Source organism: Mastigoproctus giganteus, chromosome 10 (assembly GCF_048544385.1).
Source record: "Mastigoproctus giganteus isolate SK-2022 chromosome 10, ASM4854438v1, whole genome shotgun sequence".
NCBI lineage: Eukaryota > Metazoa > Arthropoda > Arachnida > Uropygi > Thelyphonidae > Mastigoproctus > Mastigoproctus giganteus.
Window position 1 is genome coordinate 213,452,263 of NC_143584.1, and position 12,622 is coordinate 213,464,884.

The 12,622-nt window shown below is 33.5% G+C and overlaps 1 protein-coding gene across 5 annotated transcripts in view; it reads right to left on the bottom strand.

The window, feature by feature from the left end:
* The window catches only part of trc (Serine/threonine-protein kinase tricornered), a 188,593-nt gene that overhangs the window by 28,273 nt on the left and 147,698 nt on the right, over positions 1-12,622 (bottom strand). For all 5 annotated transcript variants that reach the window (XM_090383881.1, XM_090383880.1, XM_090383882.1 and 2 more), the window contains 2 exons: positions 9,127-9,178; positions 525-731 (listed from right to left, as the gene is read on the bottom strand). In XM_090383881.1, coding sequence (XP_090240007.1) covers positions 525-731; positions 9,127-9,178 — 259 coding nt within the window. The remainder of the gene's footprint in view (positions 1-524; positions 732-9,126; positions 9,179-12,622) is intronic.

Consider the following 12,622-nt stretch of genomic DNA (forward strand, 5'->3'; position numbering starts at 1 on the left):
CAAGACAATTTGCACATAAATGAATCCATTTTTTGAAATGTACTTAAGAAAAAAAATAATAATAAGAAAAATTTTAAGTTATATCTCATATTGTGAATACCTTCACAATGAGTTGCCATGATATTGCACTACTTCGAATAAGTAATGCTTCACCTGAGGAGAAGACTAATGTTACTTATTCTCAGATGGATACCACTTCATAACTGTTTTGCCATCATTGCATCACTCGTGTACCTACCCACCCACCGAAGAAGGGCCAAATAGCCCTGAAACGGTGCTGTCTGGATGGTGGTATCCATCTGAGAATAAGTAACATTAGTCTTCTCCTCAGGTGAAGCGTTACTTATTCGAAGTTGTGCAATATCATGGCAACTTGGTGTGAAGGTATTCACAATATGAGATATAACTTAAAACGATGCCATTTTGATAACATTCTGTTAATTCAGATTTGGCTATGTATTATTGATGCTTTTGCACTATACTTATACATAGTTTAAAATTAATGTAAATCAAGTGACTTTTACCTGTTCTTTTTCTAACATATCAGCTTTACGCAATATTTTCATGGCATAAACATGTCCTGTGTCTTTTTTCTGAACAAGTCTTACTTCTCCAAATGCACCCCGTCCTATTACTTTAAGAGGCTCAAAATCTTCAACTCCTAACCTGGATCTCTTTAGTCTTAGGAATTCTGTCTCCTTCATTGCATGCTGCATTCGCTTTTCTTGTTTCTGAAACAAATAAATGTTCCTAGTATTCTCATGAAATTTTTTAAATCTAATATTTCAAACATGAAAAGATCAAAAAGTTCCAGCAATAATTTGCTAAAAATATCTGAACATCAAAGAAAATAAAATAAGAAAAGCTTATTTTATTTGTATAATGTCTACAAGTTGCACATAAATGGATCCATTTTTTGAAATGTTTACAGTAGGCAGAATTTTTGTTGAACATGCAGAGAGGTTCACTTTCATCTGTTATTACCAAGTAAATTTTGTACAGTCATTTTTAGAATGTTGCTTTTTGAACAGATATATAGAACTTTGTTTTCTATTGAAGAAATCAGCTTTAGTGACTACATAAATAACTGAAGCATAAGGTAGGAAAGCTTTATAATGAGGTGTTGGATATTTGAATGGTAAAAGCATTTCAAAGATGGATGTGATATCACTGAGGATGATTCAAAGTTTGGGAGACTTGCACTTTAACAAATGAATGTCTCTCACATTAGATGCATTATTCAGGTGAATCGTTAAATAAGAATTGAAGATACAGTCTCTCAAGTTGAAATAATATGGTAGTTGCCATTTCAAACATGAAAAGATTATACAACTTCTTTGTTTCCAAGTTTTTTTAATAGCAGATCAGATGGAAACAAGAGTTGACCTTTCAAAATAATTGGCTTTAAATTTGCGATTATGACTGAGGACTTCAATAATAGTCGTATGGAGTATATAAGATTTATGGACAACCTTTAGTTCCATGGAAAATTGACAATCCTTCAAATCATTAGAGAAATAGATTGAGAAGGTGAACCTTTCTCTATGTGATTATATGAAGCAGTTCACTCCAATTTAAGTTTTAACTAACTAATAAAGCAGTACTTGTGTAAGAGTAAGAGAGGCAAGTACTTGTGATTTTTAGGTTTCAGTTTATTTAATTGTTAGCAGTTAGAGATTAAATGTGATATTATCTTTATGACCCACAGAGAGAATGTCAATCCTTTGAATGCAAGTCTTTCACATCTAGGAAGGAAAAATTTACACTGACAGGCCTATAGGCAAAAGCTACGCTAGAATTATTTTTTGACTACAAAGGCATAAACACTATGAATTTATACCAGGAAGTCATACCGTTAATAAGATGTACTAGAAATAACAAAAGGTGACTAGTGACCAGCCATAAGAAACTTATTGCCATTCCCCATACAGCTGTTTCTGTTTTGGTGCTTATCGACACATTGTCAATGAAGAGACTGGCATAGACAAAATTAAAAGGACTATCTCCTTTTATACAAACTTGGCACAACTAGATAAATAGCAAAATTTCCTTGGAAGTACAAGGGAGTTGGTGGGGGGGGAACAAAAATATATTTAATTTCAGACTACTAAAGCAAAACTAAATCAAGAAAGTTCTTACATATCACAATTATGAAATAAAAATACTAGATTAGAATTCAATGCTTTACAAATAAAAACATACCAAAATCAGAAAAATCGATTAAAGAGCCCTACATATGATGATCATAATGCTTTATAATTAATGAAACAAAAAAAATCAAAAGTAGGAAAACTATAAATGATAGTCATTCTTGGAAAGAGGTGCTATATTAGCAGGGTGTAAAGTGTTCAAATTATTCCTTAAGATAATCATAGGTAAAATGCACCAAAGTGTTTCACTAGTGCATTTTACTTATGGTTATCTTGAGAAATAATTTTGGCACAATATAGTTTGCCAATGCAGCAACTCTTTCCAAGAATGATTGTCAGTTCTTGAGTTCTTACTTTGATTTGCCTGATTTTTTTTATGCTTATTAATTGTAAAGCATTAGGATCATCAGTTCTGGCAATCTTACTTTGACTTCTCTTTGTTTTGTTAATTGAAAAGCATTAAGTTTTTAGTCATTAGTGGTTTGAGTTCAATGTATTTTATAACACCCCCCTGTACTGCTAATGAAATTTTACTGTTTACCTAGAATCAAAATGGACATGCCCAGTCCATATAAAAGGAGATAATGTTTTCATTTTAGATTACTTTTTTTATGGCTGCTCCTCATTAATGAGGAGCAATAAGCAAAAAAACCGCTGTATGTGGAGTGGCAATATGTTTCATGTTGCTGGTCAAAAACAGTCACATTTTTTTCATAGCCAAATTTATTTGGTGTTCCTGTACTATGTACTTATTAGCAGGTCTTGAAACGTGAAGCTAAGATAGAGGTATGAACCTGCGTATAAAGTTTGAAACAATAGCACTTCAGTGCATTTACTTATAAGTAAAAATTTATGAATATCTTTCCAAACACCCTGCAGCTGTCTTACAACATCCTCTTTATTCACCTGACCTTTTACTACATGATTGTTTTATTTTTTTTTCTAAACTAAATAACTCATTAAAAGGGTGATTTTTCTAGTGAAGGAAAAGTTATGCCAGCTATAACAAATATAATCAAGGAACTTGGGGTTAAAAAAAAAAAAAAAAAAAAAAAAGAGATCAATTTCATCAAGCTTTCATACCTGGAACTTTTTGATTCTACTTTGTATGAATTTCTCATACATTATGTAAGAGCATTCAAAATACCATTAAGTACTGAACAACATTAACATTTTAAAATTTGCTTAAGGAAATGAAAAAATTGCTTTTTAATCAAAAAATATATTTTCTATAGGAAACTGTATTTCCTTTCTTTTTAATTTTCTTTTACTTAATTTCATTTGATATGATTATTATAATTATTATCATAATTTAATATTTTTTAAATTTAATATCATTATTATATTAAAAACAGCAATAATAATACAATTCAAGCTGTAAAACCCAGAATAAAAATGGAAATTCTTAATTATATTAATAAATTGTTATTAGCTTATCTGCAGAAAATTAAGGAAGTAGTGACAATACATTTCTATCTAAATGATATTGAGAAAGACACCAATTTTATGCAGTAAATTCCCTGAATTTTACTCCAGGAGAGCCTTATTTAGATAACATGATCACTTTAACAATTTCAGATGCCAGTGAGTTGCAGAAACTATGAACAAATTCTATTGAAAAGATTTGATACTAGATCTAATTTCAGATAACTCTATGCAATGTCAATTTGGAATACGCTGAACACATGATGTAATTCCTCTGAAGACATATGAGAATGCATTATCATTTTAAATCTCGAGAACCAAAATATTGTTTTGGTTCTCGAGATTTAAAGCTGCAAGAGAAAGGTTCTCAAGATTAATTAAAAGTTGCAAGAAAGAGTGAAGAAATTGAGAATAACAGTTCTAATACAGCATATAAAAAGATATATAGAGTTTGTGAAATCAAAGTAGAAAGCTAAACAGTAATTTATGAGTAAGAGCCCAGCCTAATTCAACATTTTTGCAAGTTGGGAAGGGACTGATAATGACTATATGGCATAGTGCCAAAACATTAATTTTTTTTTTTTCCCAAAATACTGCTGTCTAACATATATATTTTGAAAATTACAACTTAGAAAAATTCAAGCAGTGCTTCTGTGTGATGAAAATTATCCACCAGCTAAAAAAATCAAGCTAGGGCTTCTTAGTCTTCTTTTTCTTTCTTTTAATGTTAAAACAGAGGTGAAACATTATCAAAACCCACAGTATACTATAGGTTTAAGTAATCTTTGAAACATTGTAATTTTCAGTAAATACATAAGAAAGAAGACTCTTCCAAAGAAGCAAAGTAGAAGGGATAGATGGAAAAGTAGAAACAAAGAAGAAGAAAAGTTAGTTTGAGTTTGGAAATTAACTATGAATGAATGTTAACTATCTAATGCATGTGTTGCATGCACTAGTTTGGAAGAAAGAAGCAGAATTACAGATACTAATTAACAAGAACAGTGACTATGGTGATATCTGTAGAAAAGGCATACAGCAGAAACATCTGTATAATAGGGAGCAGAGCAAGTTTTTAAGTGAAGGATCGTTAAATTAACCTGATTGCCCTCTTTTGAATACTGTCTCGGAGTCAAAAATTCTAGGACACCATAATCCCAGTTATGAGAACAATACTAATTAAAAGGCTATGGTTGAACAGATCTGCGATTTGTACAAAGTTAGCAGCTATTTGGAAGAAAAGTAATGCTGAGAGCAAAACAGAAAGCACAGTCATTTTTTTTTTTTAATGCAAGGAAGCAATACTTATGTGGTATTTAAGCAAGAAAAAGTCAAAAGTCAGAGCTTCCCCAATAAAAATGTGTGTTCTGTACAGAAATCTGAGTGTTGCTGAAGATGAGCATAGGAGCAGCAGATTCATTTTTGCAAGGAATAAGAGAGGTGTAAATCTTAGAAGAACTGAAATTAACTAACTTTCTTCTTCCCAGTGGACAATTATCTGGAAATCCACATTTAGAAAATTGGTGATGGATATTTCAAAAGTTCTAGCTGTTTAGTGTAGAGCAATAGTTGTCAAACCAGAAAGCAAAGGTAGCATACTTTATCAGCAGGTCATTATTTTAAAAATATACTCCAGTGCAAGCATTGTATGTCAATTTACATCAGTTTAAACACTTTGTAGTTCTGCTTTTTCATAATAAAAAGGCAGAACTTGCTTTTTTTTAGTAATATTCAGTAGCCTACACCTCTACTACATTTTTTTTTCTTTTCTTTTTAATTAAAAGTGTATCACATTCATCAAATACAATAAAACCTTGAACTTATGATCACTAATTTAAGTATGAATTAGTTCCAATTCAAATCTCATAAAGCAATGCTGAAACCATTTCCTTGAAACTGCATATTGACTAATTTCTGTATCCTGGATCTTGCATTTATTTGACATGTTTATCTTCATCAGACTAAAACTGATGATAACCCAAAGCATTTTACATGACTGGTTACTGAATGCACCAATTCTGCAAGTGACCTGATAGTGCATTAGTGGCTAGTCAACTGATGTGGTGTCAGTTGCTAATAACATTTCACTATAATTTAATTAGTAAAATCATGACCTAATTGAAAAATAAGCAAAACTGAAAATAATATTTTAACTTGGCGGAAATTCTCTCACAACATAAGTGGCCTTTTCAATATGAGTTATGAACTTGACAAAATTAGATTAAGGTTATGTTTGTTGATAAAAGCCATTTCTTTTATTGATAATTTTACCAGTGTCGACCTGATTTTCATATAAAAAGTACTTTATTTTTTTAAAATAAATAGCAACATACTTGTTATTTATTTTAAAAAAGTAACATTGTTGCTTCTCTAAAAGTAATTCAATATGTTACACTGTATCAATAAATGGAAGTTGGTTGCTTATAGTAAATTTATAGTAAAAAAGAATGAAACAGTTCCACTGTCTTACATAAATTCATATCTTTTATTTATGTGTAGTTCTTTTACTTTTCTCATTCTGCCAGGTTTCCCTTTTCATCATGGTGTATCAATCCAACAATAGCTCCATATAAGCCTTAACACAGAGTATACGATAACCAAAGGAATGCAGAACTGGAATCTGGGGAGTACAACGTGTACAGAAAGGATAGAAAGGGAGGAGGGGTTATGCTATTAGTTAAGAAATACATAAAATCCAAGGAAGTGAAGCCAGTCGACATTGCTGGACAGTGCAGTGTCAAGTCAGTTTCGTGTGACATAAGCATTGGGAGATCAAAATTGAGAGTAGGAGTGTGCTATAGTCCTAATGACTCTGATGAGTATAATAAGAAACTGTACAGGGAAATAGAGTGGGCCAGTAAATCAGAGTCTTATAATGAGGGATTTTAATTTCCCAGATATTGACTGGAATTTGTGGGTTGGTCACTCATACACTAGCAAGGCTTTTGTGGATTTATTGGATGATTGTTTTCAACATCAGCATGTTTGGGAGGCAACTAGAGGGAGTAATACTCTTGATCTGATTATCAGTAGTGATTCTTCATGCATTAAGAACCTGCAGATAAAGGAACCACTAGGTGGCAGTGATCACAGTGTGCTGACGTGGGATTTACTCAAAGAGGTAACTACCATCAGGGGTAAAGGGAAGGGTTCTTGCTTTCGTAAAGGCGACTACAATGGAATGAGATAGTATTTAAATTCTATACAGTGGGACCAACTGATGATGTTACCAACAGCAAATTCAAAATGGGAAGCATTCAAAGAACTTATCTTGGAAGCTAGTAGGCTTTACATACCAACTAAGAAATATTGTTCAAGGTTTAAGCCTAAATGGATGTCAGATGAACTAATGAGACATATGGCAGAGAAGAAAAATGCATGGGATACATACAAATTAATGGGTGACATGGAAGCCTATGATAGATATAAGCTGGTCTGTAACCAAGTCACAAAGGAGATTAGGCAGGCAAAGGCAGATTATGAGAAATCTTTGGCAAAGGAAAACAGAAAAGAGTTCTTTACCTATGTAAACTCTAGAAGGAAAGGGATGAATCAGATTGGTCCACTGGATATTGATGGTTCAACAGTTGAGGATCCTGCTCAGGTGGCTAACAAACTAAACGAGTATTCTGCATCTACATTCACACATGAGGAGTTATTCAGGAAGGGGAATGCCAGAGGTGAAGTAAACTCTGGCAGTGAGCTAGATGATTTTGTAATAACTGAGAGGAAAGTGGAGGAGAAATTGTTGAAGATAAACACAAGAAAGGCACCCGGCGTGGATGGGATCTATCCAGTTATATTAAAGGAGGCAGCAAAGGAAGTAAGCAAACCCTTAGCCATAACTATGAGAACTTCTTTGGACTCAGGGGAGGTAGCCATAGACTGGAGATGTGCAAATGTGACCCCAATTCACAAAGGAGGATCAAAAGCTGACAAGTAATTATAGACCTGTGAGTTTAACTTCTGTTCCAGGAAAATTAATGGAGGCACTGGTTAAAGAAGCACTGCAAGATCATCTAGACAAGGTTTCAGTTATATTTCAGACATAGCATGGTTTTGTTAAGGGAAAGTCTTGCATGACCAATTTGATTGGATACTATGATGCAGTCACAAAAGAACTGGATGCACGGAATAACTTTGATATTATATATTTGGATCTTAGAAAGGCTTTTGATACTGTTGTACATGGAAGACTGCTGCATAAATTGGAGCAGTGTGGCATTGGAGGCAAATTGCTGCTATGGATAAAGGGATGGTTGAGGGGGAGAAGACAGAGAGTGGTAATCAATGGACACTGCTCATCGTAGACTAATGTTATTAGTGGAGTCCCTCAGGTTTCAGTGTTGGGTCCGTTATTGTTTTCTGTATTTATAAATGATATTGATGATGGTATATCAAGCTTAATGTCCAAGTTTGCAGACGATAAGAAGGTTGGCAGGGTTGTTATGGACACTACTGACGCAATGCTGCTGCAACAGGATCTGTAAAGGTTGAGCAGATGGGCTGAGAGGTGGCAAATGAAGTTTAACATTGACAAATGTAAAGTACTACATATGGGAAACAGTAACCCCAGAGCAACGTATCAACTCTGTGGTACTACACTGACAGTGGTAGAGAATGAAAAGGACTTGGGGGTAATTGTGCAGGCAGATATGAAATTCTCTGAGCAGTGCAGACGGGCTGCAAGAGTAGCTCATGGTGTATTGTCAATGATATATAGGAATTTTTCTAGCAGGGATAAGGAGGTGATTATTCCATTGTATAAGGCAATGGTCAGGCCACACCTTGAATACTGTATACAGGTCTGGAGGCCTCATTTCAAGAAGGATGTAGAGCTGCTGGAACGAGTACAGAGAAGGGCAACAAGATTAGTGAATGGAACAAAGGGTTGCTCTTACGAAGAAAGGCTTAAGTTTTGCAAATTACAGTGCCTGGAGACTAGGCACCAGCGAGGTGATCTGATAGAGGTGTATAAAGCATTGAATGGTTTGAGCATGCTCAATGCCAATGGGATTCTTCCTCTTGCTCAGAATAATCACCTGAGAGGGCATAAATTCAAATTGAGGAAAGACAGATGTAGGATAGATATGCAGAAATTTGCCTTCAGCCAGCAGGTAGTTGTTTGGTGGAACAGACTTCCATCCCTTGTTGTGGAAGTTGATAGCCTAAATAAATTTAGGGCTCAGCTGGCTAGGTATTTCGAATGAACGGAGGGGTGAAATGGGAGTGTTTTTTTTTTTTTTTTTGGCTGATGCTGCATAAGCTTGCTTTCTTGCATCATATGCCTCTACTAATGCCAATGCAAAGTCTATTTATATTCCATGTAGTTTATATTAGTTCATATTCCATGTAATTACTTGTTTGATCAAATAATCTCTTTATCTACTTTATAAAATCTATTATTAAAAAACAGCAACTTCATTTTATTACATGTATCAAATGTAGTACAGCCCATTCAACTTTACAGAGGCTGGTGGCTTAGTTACCTAAATTTTTGTTTGGGCATACTCCACATAAACTAGATTATAGAATGTTCTATTAAAATTTTTACCTGTTCTTCACTGAGACCTTCTTCTTTCATAGATTCTTCTAGTTTTTCATGCCTTTTAATATAAATAAAATACTATAGTACAATTCTGAGGAAATCATATTGAAAACTTTCAATTACATATGACAAATATGTCGATTATAACCATTAAAGTCACAACACGACGTACTTATAAATGTTATTGTTTATAGCAGATCTAACTTTTAGACGTTTGACATAAGTCTGCTCATTGTAGTGCACTTACGTTTGAGCACCTAAAATAGAGATAATTCCTCTTAATTTTTATATTCTCAACTAAATAAAAAATAAAAAAAAAAAACTGAACCAGTTTTTTTTTAAATTGATTCAAACAATCCAGTAAACAAAAATTCATGTTGAAGGTATTTGTCATCTTGCCCCTACACCTGACATTATAATAATATTAAAGGCATATTTACACCAGGGGCTCACATCTGGTGAATATGGGTTTGGCAAACCCAGGGTACTGAGTTGGATATCATCATTCTTCTCTTTCTTGGTGATTCCCTTCTACTACCCCCCTCCCCCCCCTCTCTCTCTCTCAGGGTAATGCAGGAATTTTTTTTTGGCTGGTGCAGCATAAGCCTCAGGCTTCCCTGCACCATATGGCTAATAATAATAATAATAATAATAATACAGCAATGCTGCACTAAAGAGCTTCTGAAGTTGATACATCTTGAACATAGAGCATATTGACATTCTAAAAATTAAATAAATAAAAATTTTAAAAAAGTACAGACACTTTTGTATATGAAAATTAATTTATTGGAATTGATTGAAATTTTGTAAGCAAATACAAAATCCCTTATATGGTGATGTTTCTGAATTTAACTTTAGAATTTAGTTTTCAGGCCAGGATGGGGCATCTCACAGATCTTAAATTTATCCTAAATTACTATAAAACTTTAAAAGAAAATAAAATGAAAACTGAACACAATATGAAATTTAAATAAAATCTAAAAGTAACATGAAAAGCTATCCAGTGTATTTAACAATAATTTAAACAAAAATATCATAAAAAAGAACCTCAGTTATTTAACTATCCTGCATTCCATTACAGCATATTCATAAACCCTTACCAGAAAAGTTGAAGTACATGCTAAATCAACTTCAAGCTCTAAGGTAAGCATTCAGCTGTATTTTTATTTTTTGTATGTGACAGTGAATGCCAAGACAGTTAAATAAATTAGGATTTTTTTTTTTTTTTTTTTTACATGGTATCAATTTTAGATTTCATTCAATTTTCATTTTTATTTAAATTATATATTACCATTTTTTTTTAATATCTCAACACCTCTAAATAAGCTGCACATCCCATTTTATTTTTCAAGAAATGCAAAAGAAAAAAAAATATTACTTTGCTGATAAAAAAAAAAAAATCATCTGAATTTATTTTCTTCTGAATCTATTCAAGAGGCAGAAAAAAAATCTCTGATTTTTTTTTTTTTTTTCTGTCTCTAATTTTTCACTAATTGTAAAAGGCAAAATGGTTAGGTTGCATCTTCAGTACTGCATACAGATCTGGAGGTCTCATTTTAGGAAGACTGGGTGCAGAGAAGGGCAATAAGATTGGGTGCAGAGAAGGGCAACAAGATTGGTGAAGGGAATGAAAGGGTAATTTTACCGAGAAAGGTCTCAGTTGTGCAAACTGCAGAGCTTGGAGACTAGACCCCACAAGGTGATCTGATTAAAGTGTTTAAAGCCTTGAATGGATTTAGTAAGCTCAGTGCTGTTAGTATTCTTCCTCTTGCTCAGACTATACACATGAGGGGGCATAAATTCAAACTGAGGAAGGATGGCTGTAGGACAGATGGAAGTTTGCCCTCAGCCAGCAGATAGTTTGAATAACTTCATGGAAAAATAAGATAAATTATTGGAGGGGATGGACAGGTGATGTGCAAAGCTTTTTTTTGGCTGATGCTTTATAAGCTTGCTGTCTTGCATCATTTACCACTACTGATACTAATCATGAAAGTTCACAGCCAACAAAAAAAAAAAAAAAAAACTTTCCATCTCACCAATCCATTCCATTCCTTCCAACAGTTTTAGGCTTTCCTTGAATTTATTTCAGCTATCAGCTTTCACAACAACAGATGGAAGTTTTTACCCACTGGCTAAAGGCAAATTGCTGCACATCTATTCCGTAACTGTATCCTTCCTTAGTCCGAATTTATGCCACCTCATGCACATAATCTGAGCAAGAGGAAAAATTCCATCAGCACTGAGCTTGCTTAATCCATTCAAGGCCTTAAACACCTCAATCAGATCCCCTTGCAGGTGTCTAGTCTCCACATGCTTCAATTTGTAGAACTGAAGCCTTTCTTGGTAAATAGTATCCCTTGTTGCCCTTCTCTGTACTTGTTCCAGCAGCTTCCTACAAATCCTTCCTAAAACGAGGCCTGCACATCTGAATGCAAGATGTGTCGTGCCCACTGCCTTATACAGTGGGATACCACCTCCTTATCCATGGTGCATTATAGCCTAAGATGCTGATGCACCAACAAATCCAACAATCTTATTCCTGCTAGCAAAATTCCTGTATATCATTTGACAAAACACAATGAGCTGCTATTGATATTTTAATAAATATCAGTAATATAAAATACTGTATATTATTACAAAATACATAAAATATTTTAATGGTCAACTCTCGCACCCAATTAACACCAATAAAGGAGTCAAACAAGGTTGTGGACTATCACCAAATTTATTTAATATCTACATCAATAAAATTATTAAAGAATGGAAACAAACAATTAACAATGGAATACAGTTGAACAGGAATAAAATCCAAACTATATTATATGCTGATGATCAAGTTATAATTGCAAAATCAGAAGACGAACTACAGATAGCAGCAAATGAACTGAATAAAATAGGTAAAAAGTAAGAAATGAAAATCTCCACCTCAAAAACAAAATCAATGGGATTTTGTGGAAAAAACATACAAAGAGTCAAAATTGTTATTGATGACAAAATAATAGAAAAAATATCTGACTTCACCTATTTGGGAAATTTAATATCAAATGAAGGGAAAGACATCCATACTAAACTACAAAAATATAATAAAATGAATGGAACGATTAAACGCCACTTCGGAAAACAAATGACAACTGAAACAAAATTACGACTACACAACATCACTTCAAAATCAGCCCTCTTCTACAGCTGTGAGACTTGGGTCATAAATAAGAATGATGCACACAAACTAGAAACAGCACAAATGAGCTTTTTAAGACCATTATTAGGCTTTACAAGATTAGACCACCAAAGAAATTTAGATATCCAAGAGAAATTAAAAGTAGATAACATAGTAAATGATAAAATGGTATCAGAAAAAATGGATCAGCCACCTAGAAAAAATGGATCCAGACCGGATCCCAAAATTAACCTTTAACTACAAACTTACAGGCAAGAGAGATGTGGGTCTACCAAGACAACGATGGCGAGATCAAGACCACCTCCAAGAACTACAATGGAA